Below are 14,388 nucleotides of genomic sequence, written 5' to 3' on the forward strand. Positions count from 1 at the left end.
ACCTTCTCAGAGGCTTAAGGCCAAGCATAAGTGGCAAACTGAGTGAAAGGTGAAACCAAACGTCAGATGTGCCCAAATTTAGTGTATTTCAGTGTGCATCTGCATAAATAGTGAAGCTCACAGCACTGCTACACCCTCAGTTTCTGTTGGAAAGTGGTGCTCTTCTACAGAAATACGAAGCAGATGCTGTCCTCTGGGACTGTCTAAGCAGCACTCTCAAGTCTATATCAGGCTTATAATACATAAAGTGGAAAACGTCTACATGCTCTGGCTGACAGCTGGATGCCTGGGAAAGTACTAAGACATTTCATGTCAATAAATGAAGCACACAAACACCTAGGAATCATCATCTCTCTTTCCAAGCGGTAAGTACTTGCACACTAATGGCAGCTCTGCCACCCCATATTAGCAAGTGTAAAAAGGCAAACCCCAGAGCTTAGCCAGCCTGCACAAGCACTGGAAAACCTGAGCTATGGGAGAAAGGTTGGAATGGGAGAGAGAAAGAGAATAAGAACATCAGTGTATAGACCTTTCAAAAGGAATGGCAGGTAATTTCCGAAGACAGAATAAGCAATTACATGGTAGCTCAATATCATCCTTCAGGAGTTCTCTAGTTAAACATGAGGTTTCTTTATTTCACTTTTACAGATGTGCATTTCTCTGAGCCATCTCTTAGTTGCTGTGTACTCAGTCAAAACATGCCTACCTCCCAGTTTATTCTTGGAAAGGTAGTGTTTGTCCTTTCCAAAACCTCTTTGCTACATCCAGATGGGTTAGTATCATCAACTGTGCTCTGAACGACCACATAGAGAATGGTATACAGGTCCTGACAACAGTTGCCCCACAAGTGTGTTTATGCCTCCATGACAATTAGCTAAACTTAGTTTGATGGGAGATTCTGTGCTGTTCTTCTAAAAACCTTACACTGCTGGCATTAACACACGCTGCAGTGAGAGATTAGTTGGTGAGTTTTCTCATACCAGGAATTTTTGTGGGTAACTAGTATAAACCTACCAGCTACAGAAAAAAATCTCTCTGCAACTATCTTCTGCTAAATATTTGTTTCCTATTTCTAATATAACATACTCAAAGAAAAATAAATCTTGCTGTTTGTGTCTGTGTGCAAGTCTTCTTTACCTAAACTATAACAAATTTGTCTCTCTATGTGGCTGGGAGAATCCTAACTGCTCACCCCCCACCTACTAAGAGGGAGAGATCATCAGCTATGTTTATCCATCCAGGCAAGCTGGATGTCTTATTTGGCTGGATAGCAAGCTAGCAGAAGCATATCATATACCACCATGAGACTATGTGGCTTAAATAAGTAGCTAAACTCAGTTCTCATCCATCCTCACTCATAACTTCCACTGGGAGTAAGAATGGAATAAGAAAATAACTCAGTTGGGCCCTTTCATTAATTTAATTTCTACAGTTCAACACTGTTTACATAATAGCTATAGAATTTTCACTTTCTATGAACAGAACAAATGACAAATGTGCATTGAAATCACAACATCATTGGACTGCACATGCCACACTATTAAATATCCGCAAGAGAAGTGCTTAAATCATTTAATCGTTGCTTTTTGTGAATTGTCCCTGCACCAAATTTTTCACTTAGAAATTTGTTGTTGAAGTTTGGCTTCTAGAACTGCCCTCTCTTCTATCTGATCTGGCTCTGATTTCTTAATTTTCTATTTTAAAACTGGCGGCCTTAAAACAGATAATAACAAGCCCAGGTCTGAGCATTGTGAACTCTAGCAGTGTACCTTCTGAATCCGACATAGTCTGCTACAGGAAAACTGAAATGAAAATTTCAAAGGATTAAATACTGCTTTTAATGCAATTTTATTGGGATGCTGCCGCAGTAGGTATAGTAGTAAAAATACAATTTTAAAACGTTCTAAACAATTTTCAGTATGTCAAAAGAATTCTTTTGCTAAATTATCTTTCAGAAGTTGACTTTGCATTTTAAATTTCAATAAATTAAATAAATTTACTTAAATAGAACAAATACAACCTATCTCCTTAGTATTTACACAAAGTTAATACTTCAGACTTGTCAAATACTTGCAACTATCAGAAGACAGATTTTTTGCTTTTCCACTCATTTACTGAACCAAAGGATAAGTTTACCAGCCCCCCTTTTCTGACTGCATATAAGGGCCTTTGTGGTGCCTGGCTTTACAGCTATCATTGTATCATTGCCTACATAGCTGCACCTCATGTTAGTCAGAGAAAGAAAAAGCATCAGAACTATTGAATTGCTTATGGATACAGAGGCTGCATGTCTGTGTGTCCCAGTGACCCCCAGGCATAAACTCTAAATAACATCAGTTCCACATCCTGAAGCGTATGGCTGGAAAGTGCCATTTTCACACTGAATGTAAAGCCAACATTTGACTGAAAGTGTAAAAACTGATGTTCCTGCAGGGGTATGCCTGTTTTCTGGCTGAGGAACAAGAAAAATGAATACCGTAATTCTAACACAGAGAGACCCATCTTCCACCCAATATGGTTGTGGAGGAGGAATACTGAGCCATCATTTCATTACAAAACACTTAATTTTGTTCTGGCAGCTGGTAAGACCCCAGCTGTCCCTTTCACTTTCACCCTGTGACAAACACATGGTGAGCTGTAAAATTTCAAGCACTAATATGGAGAAAAGATGAACAATAGCGAGTTGCTAAGAATGCTCATTTACATGGGATGTCTTCCTGGCTGCCCAAAATTACTTGCTTTTCTGCTAGACAAACTGCATCTAGAGTTTTTGGCCATATATTTACGAGATTAAATGACAGGCTAGGTTTTAAACACTTCATATGATGAAATGAAGAGGCATCAGGCTTTAGTCTTTTGTTAGCAATGACTTGGTTAGTAGCTGACATTTCTGCTTCAGATAGCTCTTATAAATGAAAATACCAGTACGAGAGAAATTTTTTTCCTGTGAGACTGAAAAATTGCAAGAAAACCATATATATGTCAATTTTCAGATGGCTTCTCATTAAAATATGCTTCAGCTATTGGTAGAAGAACCGTTGGGTGAAGAATTGCATATGACTGAAAGTCTCAATTATACTTGATAATTGTAATGAAGACACTGGAAAATCAGTCTGCTTCAAAGACCTACCTAGAGGTCTGGTAAGGGCAAACTGAGAGCTGGGTTTCAGAAGAGAAAAGCAGTTAAATGGGGAGGTAAGGAAGAAAACAGCTGCTGCTATATGGTATATTTATAAACTAGGTTACAGAATTAAAGATTGCACAGTTTAAAAGTGACCTGCAGTACACTGACTTAGACTCGATAGAATATGCATTACTCTGCTGGAATCACTAGAACTTCTCTGGTAACAACTCTTGTCCACCCTACAGAAATAACCTGAGAGATAGCAGCCATTTGTATTGCATGAAACTTCTGCAATACAAACTCTTTTTGACACAATATGACTCCAAATGATAGTAAGCTTCTTATCCCCTACAGAAAGGCCAAACTTAAATTGTATTTTGTTCTTGGTGTTGAACTGAGAATGTTCAGAGAAAGCACTGCAGAGAAACTTTCATTAGTAAAGTAGAAAAGCGGTGTCATTTCCTCAGTCCACTTGGCATATTTACTATTTGTATCACCAGTATTTGTTGCTACAAAATACAGATTTCAGAGGTTAAAAGCCAAGCTTCTCTCAGAAGAAGATTTTGTTTATCGAAAAGGTAAATGATTTAATTCTAGGAAGTGAGAGTAAGCCAATGTCTTACAGACTGTTATTTGGAAACTTGGATATCTTCATGTAGCTATAGGGTTGTTCTTTGCAGAACAGAAGACAGTCCCTCTAGATTCAGCCTTCCCTTTGATCAAATTTACTAATTAATCATTGAACAAATACTGTATTAACCTTTATAAACTTGGAACTAGAGAAGCAGAGCTTTAGTTTTTAAAAACAGCTGGCATTTCACATAAGATTTTGGGGAGGGCTGCGGAGGACAGAATGGCACAGGGATTACAGAATAATAGCTCAACGAACAAAGCTTGACTTAGGGTTGTTGGATGACATGAAAAAAAATTGTCTTTAAGTACCTCAAAACAGATGTGGCACTAAAGATTTTATCTGTGACAAGCCTCTTTGTTTCTGCAGCCATCAGTGAAGATACAGCAAAGGAAATGGAGGAGCTGCAGTTATGCATTTGCAATACACAAAGTCCTTGTTTTCCCACTAGGCACTGCAGAATAGCAATTGTCCATTCACAGCACATATCACATCCTCTGCATTTCAGAGCTAATATTTTTGCAGTCCTTAAGCTAGCATGTTTGAGCCTAGTATGCCTAATTTTTGTAACCCTTTGAGGTGCCTTGCATGAGGTAGATGTGCTTATTTTCAGTTCCTTGTTATATGAATAGTTTTATCAGGTATAAATTTTAAAGTTAAACTAAGGGATTTTCACATTGTAGAGGGTTTATATCTACAGTAACATCTCAAACAGAGCTGTCTCATTTCACAAACTGGGAAAATATGAAGATTGCTAGTCACTGAGCAAACTTGTATTTTAATCTAATTAATCATGGACATTGGCTATGTTGTCTGAAATTGTTTTTAAGATCATTCACAGACACACACACACACACACACGCACACACGAGCTCTAACAAGTGGCTCCTCCTCTTGTATGTTAGAATCACACTCCTGAAAACAATGTTAGTTTTATGCTAGCAGTTGCTTTCGCTTCCTGCAGCACACACTGTCCACTGTGCTGCTGCAATACTCATTCAAGGCAGATCAGTAGCTCAAATATGAATTGAACTTATGTGCTGTTAAACAGACGTCAGGCTTCATTACTTCAACTTCCAATTAATTTCCACTTTTTTTCTGGTTAAGTAGCAAAAGATATCTGACAACTGGTGTTAATATAAGCTGAGCAGCTCCCTCCCTCACATTGAGGATCTGCTCATAAGTCAAAGCTCAAGCTTCTTAATTTTAAACTTCAGAATCCAAACCAAGTAAAGCAGTGTAAGCATGTAGGGAAAAAATTATGTGGTACATGTACTCCTAAATATGAGGCTGACTTTCTTTCCTGCTTGATCTGTTTATTTCAAACTCCTTTCTCTGCTCTAACTCTCAGATAAACTCACAGCACCCTCAGGATACGAATGAGTTTCTGCTTTCTTCTGCCTTCATCTAAGCCAACCAAGTCCCAGGTATTCTCTCCTTCCATAGAGCAGTCGGAAAACACATAGAGAAAGCAATCACACTTTCCTCAGCGGATCAGAAAGGACTACAATAACAGATTCTCTCTGCAATCTCCTTTTGCCATCAAACAGTTAAACCGACATAAGTTAAAATTCTCATCTAGTTTGAATAAAGAGAAAAAGGGAGGAAATTCAAAATCCGGTTGCTGTAGTAACAATCATCAGCAAAAATCTTTTCCAATAAATAATAGTATTATTTCCCTCTCCCCCTCACAGTTTTAGTTCCCCTTCAGAAATCATCATGCTGGCTCTTTTAGATTTGCTGTACATACCTCAACCATTAAACAAGACATTTAACCATAGTGGCAGTTCTGTGACCTTTGAATGCCGTGAAATCTCTAAGCGGTGCAGCTTGTTCATGAAGACTTGTACTGCAGAATCCAGTAACTGCATCCAGGATTAGGAATACAAGTAAGTAACAACAGCAACCAAAAAAAAAAAAAAAAAAAAAATGAAAAGGAAAGGAAAGGAAAGGAAAACCTCCCCAAGTCCCCCAACCCAGCCAATAAAACCACCTTAAGAAGCAAAAAGAATCAGAAAAAGAGTGCACTTTTCTGCCAGTGTAAGGGCTGGGATAGAGCTGAGCTTGCTGCAGTCAGACTGGCTGTGTTAGCAAGCAGAAGGCCGTGCACGGCTGGGAGGTGCTGTCAACTGCCACAGGCAAGGGAAAGCAGACCAATCCGCTTCGGCACTGTCAGCTCGCTGGAGTGAAGCCTTTTCTGTTTATGTTTCCTCATTTCAAGAGTGACGTCAAAGGGTTTAGTTTTTCCTCTGCATGTGCTATTAATTTTAAGCGACTACTATGGGAAGAATGTGGCAGTGATTTAGGCAGGCTACCCTACTAAAAGAAGCCAGAGTCATAATTTATCTGTCCTGGATTTAGCTTAGAAATATTTTATAATGAAAGGTACCAGGAAGATCCAAAATATCCGCACAAAATGGAGATAGGCTATAAATATACATATATAAATTGAAGTTTTCTTAAATATACCTAAGATATATTTCCCAGGGAGACCTGTTATCTGTATGGATCATGATGCAAAATCAGACCCGATTCTGCCCTTGCCCTGAAGTAAATCAGGAACTGCTTGTCTAAATTCAGTGCTGCTACACCAGTGTAAACCTGGCAAAAGAGATAAGACTGAGACTACTGTACACATCCCTTTATCAGTCAGCACTAGCTAGATTGCAAATTGGCAAACTTCTTTCATTACTACGTCAGAGTAATGGTCTGCTTAAGGTCTGCTGCTCTGGGCAAACATCCGTTCCATCAACTGGTCGCAGTCCAGCCCTGCTCTCCTTGCAGTCCTGCTGTGGACCACCCCAGGGGATTTATTGCACACCAAAGTCTGTGTCAAAAGGCAAGAGGTAATGGTAAAGCCTGGCTTCTTGTGTCACTGTATCACTGTCAGAAGAGAAGCTATACAGCTGAAATGGAAGGAAAGAAACAAGCAACATGTCAAGGTCAATTAGCACAGGCAAGAGTGGCCATACCAGCACAAGATAATTGACAGGAAATCAGTTGGTAACAATAACAGTTTAGTTATCTTCATCATTTTAATATTATTGATTTACTTTCCTAGGGATTCTTTTCAAAGAGATTGGCTTATGAGACATGGTTCACTCCTAATGACTCTTAACAGTCTAACATTTAATTTTAAAATACATATAAGTTTTTTTGAAAGTGGGTAGACTAAAAGCTCTCAGTGATCGAGAGAACAGGTAAAAAAAATAGTAGAAGTAGCAGGAGCTTCTCCAGGACAATACACTCATGACAACCAATTGATGCTATCAAACCTTGTACTGGAGAGGTCAAAATTTTTAATGATATTTTCATAGAAATCTCTGCTTGTGGTATCACTGCTAATGTAATCAGTTTCAGCAGAAATGCAAAGGGTTGTCATGCTGTAAATTCTGGCATAACATGTTAAAAAGTATTAAATATGTTAGAGATTTACAAAACCAATTAGAGCTCATTAGCTTCATCTGACTGTATTTAGAGATCTGTATGAAGCAATCTGGAATGTATAAATAGCAATACTATCTGTAATACAAAGAAAATTATCATGTTTAACTTCAGTCAGCATCGGTGATGGCATAGCTGAGTATTGCACTTTGGGAATTTCACTTCAGGGACCAGTTTGGAAACATCAGCTGAAAATGATATAGTTCAGTGGGATGGTTCCAGTGAGAACGATCAGATCTGAATGATTTGATATCGCTTAGACTAAAAAAAGAGGGTTGATAATAGTTATTAACTATTTAAAGTTAAAAACAAAACCAACAAAAACATAAATATTATTAGTACTTATTCTTTGGCCTGGAGACATTACCTGGCCTTTAATCTCTTTTAGAAGCTTCATGACAACATATATGTAACTATCTAGTAAGTCTCAAACTGTGTTTGGGCATTGCTTAGGAGAGTGCCAAAATTATGTTAGGGCCCACTCTTAAGCATTAAGGCATTATTATTACTATTAAGGCTTTAATAAGGCATTTTAGGTAATCAGGGTCCACTGTCCAGGCCTGTGTTCTGGTTGTGTTTATGTCACCAGTACAGAAGTAGATAATTGGCAAAGAGGAAGGGAATCATTTTTTGTCCTTATTCATTGTGGTTTGAACAAGTAAACTACAGCAAAGGGAAGTTGTTGGACATGGGAAAAACTAAAGGTAGGAGACTGCAGTACTGAAATAGATAGGCAGTGATAGTCCAGAGTATCCGATTACTGGCTATTTTTAAAAGTATGGTTAAGCAAACATCTTTCACAAGCAGTTTTGGTTTAAGTATTACTTTTAAGTATAGAGACTAGGTGATTTCTGAATGTCTATTCCAATCCCCCCCCTCCCCCCTCCCCTTTTTTTCCTATCTTCTGCATTTTAGCATCAATGTTATTATTAATATTACACTGTGTTTTTTTGAGTCAGGGTCCTGGTATATTCAAGCTCTACACAAAGTCTTAGACAGATACTGTCTCTCTCCTATGGAAGTTAAAGGCTAACAGCCTCTGGGACTCATATGGCCCTCTGACAAAAAGTGGCCACTGTGTTTTTTGTGATGTAGTTGCTTCTTAGGTGAAAAGGTATCCTGGCAGCACTTAAGATTGCAGTTTACTTAGAGAAAGACAATTTCAAATGTGTACATGTATGCAGTGATGGAAAACAGAATGTATGTCTGTGTATAGCGTTACAAAGAAGAACTTGGTTTCATCAGCACAACTACATGATAGGATGGGAAGGGCTGTTGAGAAGACATGGGCTCAATCTCACAAAGAAAGAGAGAAATGCTTTACTAATCTGATCAGATAAGCACTAAGTTGTCTGGACAGGCAGGTGACATGTCTGTCAAATAAACCTGGCACACAGAGGCCTAGGCAAAAAAATGGAAAGTCTATGATTTTTTATCAAAGGTCATAGGAAGAAGAAGAAAAATAAAGCAAACCAACTTATGCTCAGCCTAGATGTCTCTATATAAATGTAAAATGCATTGATATGAATAGAAAGAGCTAGAAACCTTAATGCAAGATTAAAATTACAACTTAATTGACATAACAGAAACTTGATAGGGTACAGTCATGTGAATATGTGACCGGAATACTAATATCAAAGAGCACAACTTGTTCAGGAACAAAAGGAGGGAAAAAAGTGAAGGAGATTATGCCATGCATCTCACTCAGATAGATATTCAGAATGCAGGAGGAAACGTATTGAAAGTCTGAGTGATAATACAAAGGGAAAGAATATAGACGTTGTTGGCGGATCTGCAGCACATCCAGGAAGACCAACTGGATAACACTTTTTCTTAGCAATTAACAGGATTGTCTGAAGCACAGAATTTGGCCATAAGGGGAGATTTTAATCATGCAACTCTTGAAAAAAGAGCTGAGCTAGGCACAAACACCTTGGTTCATTCTCTCTATAATAAGTGTTCAGAGTACATTTGGGAATCCCATAGATTTATGAGCCTGACTTTCTAGGTAATCCTGCTTGACTAAGTAATTTATTTGCCTTCCTTTTATAGTCCTGATTTAGCACTGGAAACACTTCACAAGTCTTTAGTGATTCTCCCTTCTCAGCATAGGTGGCACACCAAGACATGCTATTTCCTACCATGGGACAGCATTCCTCTTCTCAAACCCTCAACAGTCTAACTCACCCACCCATTGTGGTCTTTAGAAAGGAACTTGTTTATTAAGGAAACTGCTTAATCTGCCTCACCCAAAACACACTTCTTATACACAGACATACTACATGAAACCTAAAGAAAATAAATACATTCAAGTGCCAGTAAAAACTGTGTTTTAACAGAATAGGATGGCTGGCACTGTGCATGGACAAAGATGCCTCCTTCCTAAGATGCCTTCCACTTTCTTCCTTCCTTTACCTTGGGCATCTTTATGAAGGGCTTGAGCATGGGACCTTATATTCTCTTCATACTGCTGTCAATGACATCTGAGGGAATTAAGCAGTTTTAGAGTGTGGGAATAAGGAGTGGAAGAATCATAGAATCATGCATCAAGAAGAGGTATGCTTAGTAACCTGCTGCCATGGCTGAGAGAGTTGATGCCTGACTTCCGTTCCACGTGCCTCAGCTGTCCTGAAATTGGTCTGAATTGCAAGGTTGTAGATGTTATAGTAATTCCCAAAGGTATTGTTACTTTTCCTTAGGCATGAACAAGTAAGTCTGAAGAGGCTGAAGACTCTGTGATCAAACATGCCCTTTGTCTGTTGCAGCTTTCTTTGTTGTGAGACGGTAATGGTGAAGAAATAGTGTACAGGCACAGTCTGCTGTAGTCATGAAAACAGAGGAAGGAGAGGGTGGACAACCACAGTGGAAGAGTAGCATAAAGAAAGTTTATGTCTATCCCACCCTAGGAAGACAGATACACTGCACTTGCAGGTTAGTTTATATGCTACACTGGGTATGTTACCAGTAGAAAACTTTTATAGATTTCTCCTAGCTGAATCATGGAATGGCTCGATAGTGACTAGAAGAGGACATCCTATGACTGCTTATTTACAAATTAATGCCCTCAGTTAGCTTTTTAACCTTGTTACAGAGCGAATGAACGACTGTGAGCACCCCTTGTTTAACATCTGTGGAACAGACTCCCTTATGTTTCTCTTCTTCACCTGGGATCTGTGCATTTTTTTCAGTGAATTCAGACAGTCTGATGTCTGAAGATGCTGTAGTCTAGTGATCAGCTGAGGTTCAGGGTTTTCTGCGATTACTCAGGCAGAATGCAGGGGGCAGGTCATCTCAAACAAGCATATAGATAAGTGAGGGCATGATGTTGCTGAGCAGGGTCATATCAAAAAGAAGACACAGATTGCTGATGAGACCATAGGACTCATTTAGCTGACCCAAAAAGCTGGTGTGTTGGTGCATGATAGATGGCTGGGCTTGACTTCATCCGACTGCTGTTGTAACCAGGATGACACCACTCCTGAGTGTCAGCAACAAGGGAATGGTCTCCAGCTCCCACAAACTCAACTGTACATTATTCTGTCTGACTTTCTAGCCTTAGTCTTAATTACCTATTGCCAGAAATCTTTTCCAGTATGATCTAGAAATTCAGCTGTTTCTGTCAAATAACTTCCCTCTAACTATCCCCTGTGCCCTAGCAGAGTTTCCAATCTCCTTTCCATTGAACATCTGCTTTAATCTGAAACACCAAATTAAAAAAAAAAAAATCTTTCTGTATATAACTTTGTTTCTGTTAGCTTTATCACTCTCTCCTGGATAGTGCAATGGAGAAAGAATGGTTCCTTTCCTATAACATTTGCTGCAGCTCAAATAGGATCTAAAAATCTCATTTTGGGAGTGGTTATGAAAAAAGTTGTGATCTGAGCCCAGCTATTATAGTGGATTCCCAGGTAATTTGGGCTGGCCTCAGACATTTCCCTGGTAAGGGAGAACATAAGGGCATTTAGGCAGAGGGTCAGCTCTGTGGATCTGTGAATAGCCTCCTATTTCAGAGGGCAGAAATGTACAACTAGGCACATACAGAGCTTTAGGTGTCCATGCACATATACCCTCAGGATTCAGGTAAGCAGCATACTGAAGGAAGAGAGAAATTTACACAGTAGGTGAAGTAGGGAGTGCTATCTGATCTGGGGGCGTGAAAGCGCCTAATAATAGGCAAATTAGGTATGACTATCTATGTATGATTGGTGATAATTTTTCTATCAAGAACAAGGAGAAAGTACCTAGATAAAAGGCTACTTGTGTGGTTTATAAAGTTTTATTAGATCACATTACTGCTCTATAATTTTTATGAGCCAGTATATTAAAATCTATAGAAAAGGAGTAAAGTTCCAGAACTTTAACTTTTTTTTTTTTAACCTAAGAACATTTGGAGTTATGTAATGTGACTAAATTTTTAGAAAACCTCTCCACTTACTTCTATATACTTATTCGTTGATATTAGTGATGGGAAAGATCCCTAATCAAATGGAATTTTATTCTATTGTGAAAGTGTTGAAATAATTTCTAATCTATGCATTGGGTAGTTCACATAAACAGCATTCAATAAGCTCAACAAGCATAATATAGGATGATGAAAGCATCAGGAAGAGACTTTCAAATTTCCATTAACTTGTGGCACTGATTTGCAATGTAGCGTGGACCTTGATTTTCAGCAGACATAACTCCTAAATTACTTTAAAAAATAACTGCATACATGAGTACTGTAAACTAATTTAGGGTTTAGTCGTAGTCTGGTTTCTGTTTTACAACATTTACATGCGTCTCAAAAGGTGTCAGTTGGATTGCCAGTAAAAAGGACCACAGCACATCTGCCACTAACTTGCTCTCTTCCTGTAGCAGTAGGCTTCCTGACCAGTAGCGCACAGCGGTAGTAAATCCCCCAAAGTCTGAGTACAGCCATATTAGCAGAAGTGCATCACAGTTTGTACTGCTGTTGTAGATGCTGTATATAGGCTTCACTATCTGGAACTACGAAGCTGATTTGGAATTCCCAGGCATCAAAAAAGAAGGGTGAGAAAAAAAATGTGAGAGTAACCAGAGGGTATACAAAACATTTGTCTTCTTCCTAATATACCATTTGATTTCAAATCCAGGAAAACTCATAACAGAAAGCTGAAAATTTTACTGTTCCTCATTACCTGAAAGATGACAAACTTCATTTTATTTTCACCAATGGTGAGTACTTTTAACCGCTTTCTGCTCACTTATAGGTGGGTGACACAAATTACCTCTCAAATCAGAACATCCAGGAAAAGCTTTTAGTCTTAAAACGTAGCGAGACCGGCACATCCAAAAACATTTTTAATGTTGCTGATGTTGTTGTTATGTCCCCAGATTTATCCAATCCTAATCTTTGCAAATATATATTTTTTAATTCATCTCTTTCTTTTCAGCAAGTGAATTCTTTAACATGGTTCCTGGCATTTAAAGCAGTTCAGAAAGAAGAGAGAAACCAAAAGCAATAGTTGAAGCAACAGTGAAACTAACCACATGCAATTCTGCACTGAAATACCAAAAACAGTATCAGGAAGATTAGTGTATCACCATGTGAAACAGTGGAAATGAAAAAGTACTGCAAGAAAAAAAATCCTTTTTTGTTTAGTTGAGTGTCTTATATTCTATAGTCAACAAGTAAGGAGAGGCAGGAAAAATAATTATATGGTGATTTCCATCCCAAGCTTCTTCTTCTCTTTTTTTTTTTTTTTTCCAAATATCTAAAATATTGTTTTACACAGATAAACACACAAATAAATGTTTTCTTGACAAATACTGAATAATTCACCAAATTCTTCCAAACTTTTTTTTTTTTCCCCATTAACTAAAATTAGACAAGTGGTAAAAGATGGAAGAGAAAAATGCTCCCAAGCCAAGCAACAGGGACAAATTCTCTCTTACAGGCACACAAAAGAGCCATGATTTCTCAGTAGATCGTCTAAGATCTCAATGTTAATCTCTATCAGACTGCATGTCTCACTGCTGTTCTGTCTGAAGTGCCAGGAAAACAACATCTTTCACTGAAGAGGAAGGACATTGCTGGGGTCAAAAAAATCCATTTCCTTAGCATTTCACAAAAAAATATCCCTAATTACTCTTCCATCACAAACTTGTAAAACAATATGCAAAGTTAAAGCATATATAGCAATATAGAATCAATAATATTTCTGCAGTAATAAATTGGTTGCTTTAAAAGAAGAGTAGTGATTTGTGTTGTTTTTCAATGCAAACAATTTGAACCTGTAAAGGCATCATAATTATAAACTTTTAAAAAGAAGTAGTTGAAATTGCTAATGAAGTCATTCAAATGTTAAAGACATTAATGGCCTGTTAGGTAGGCAAGAGTCCTGAAAACTGTTGAAATGTGTTGAAGATACATAATGGACAAAAATCTTTGTTAGACTGAAGTCAATGCGAGTCCTTTCACATTAGTGGACTATACCTGCTGTAATTTATGAGGATACATTTATGGGAAATATATTCAGTGTTAACAGTGTAAAGCTGTGTCAATCATTCCATATGTTTACATTTTCTTCACACAAAATCATTAGGTAAGACACAAAACAAGTATGTGCTCAGGTCTTCCTGCAAAGGTAGACCCACTGAAGACAAATACAGGTTGCTTCAATGTTGTGCCAATCATAGGCAGTTTTGTGAATTACAGAATGAAGTAGCATTTTGGAGGCAACTTGCCTTGGTAACAGTGACAGAGGACAAACCATTGATTTTCTTTCAGCTGCCTTCCTTCTTTTTCAATACTCTCATTACAAACAACTCAGATCCATGCCTTTACTAGCCAAGACCAGAGCTTTCCCTTAGCACTGTAGGCAGCAGATGAAGTTGGATGATGGAAGTAATGATCATCTTAGCTCCTGGTGCTAACTACCAGCTGGAGGCTGCCTCCTTTGTATTAATGAAATTTTTGGAGTTGCTACACGTATAATTCTTTTTTTTTTTTTTTTTTTTTTTTGATGTGACAACAGTGACCTCCAGGAAAAGCATCTCATCATGTGGACTGACTTCATCTATTCAATGCATGAATACATTAAGTTGACGTAAAACTCAGAACTCAGGTTATAGAAGAACCTAGGTTACTGGAAATTGTGGAGAAAATGCTGTGGAAGAAGAGAGCTCTCTTTTACTGCCCTTCCTTATATCATCTCATATCAGACAT

The 14,388-nt window shown here is 38.1% G+C and overlaps 1 protein-coding gene across 3 annotated transcripts in view; it reads right to left on the reverse strand.

The window, feature by feature from the left end:
• PDE7B (phosphodiesterase 7B) overlaps nucleotides 1-5,937 on the reverse strand; it is a 178,348-nt gene extending 172,411 nt beyond the window's left edge. Inside the window, exons 1-2 of one of the 3 annotated variants that reach the window (XM_013175498.3) lie at nucleotides 5,749-5,937; nucleotides 5,506-5,620 (exon numbers count right to left, since the gene is read on the reverse strand). In XM_013175498.3, the coding sequence (XP_013030952.1) occupies nucleotides 5,506-5,526 (21 nt within the window). In that variant the 5' untranslated portion in view covers nucleotides 5,527-5,620; nucleotides 5,749-5,937. Of the gene's footprint in view, nucleotides 1-5,505 lie in introns of all 3 variants that reach the window. The other 2 variants (XM_013175500.3, XM_066994251.1) reach the window with 2 other exon arrangements.
• Between the last annotated feature and the right edge of the window lie 8,451 nt (nucleotides 5,938-14,388).

The sequence above is a fragment of the Anser cygnoides genome, chromosome 3 (assembly GCF_040182565.1).
Source record: "Anser cygnoides isolate HZ-2024a breed goose chromosome 3, Taihu_goose_T2T_genome, whole genome shotgun sequence".
In the NCBI taxonomy this organism is placed as follows: Eukaryota; Metazoa; Chordata; class Aves; order Anseriformes; family Anatidae; genus Anser; species Anser cygnoides.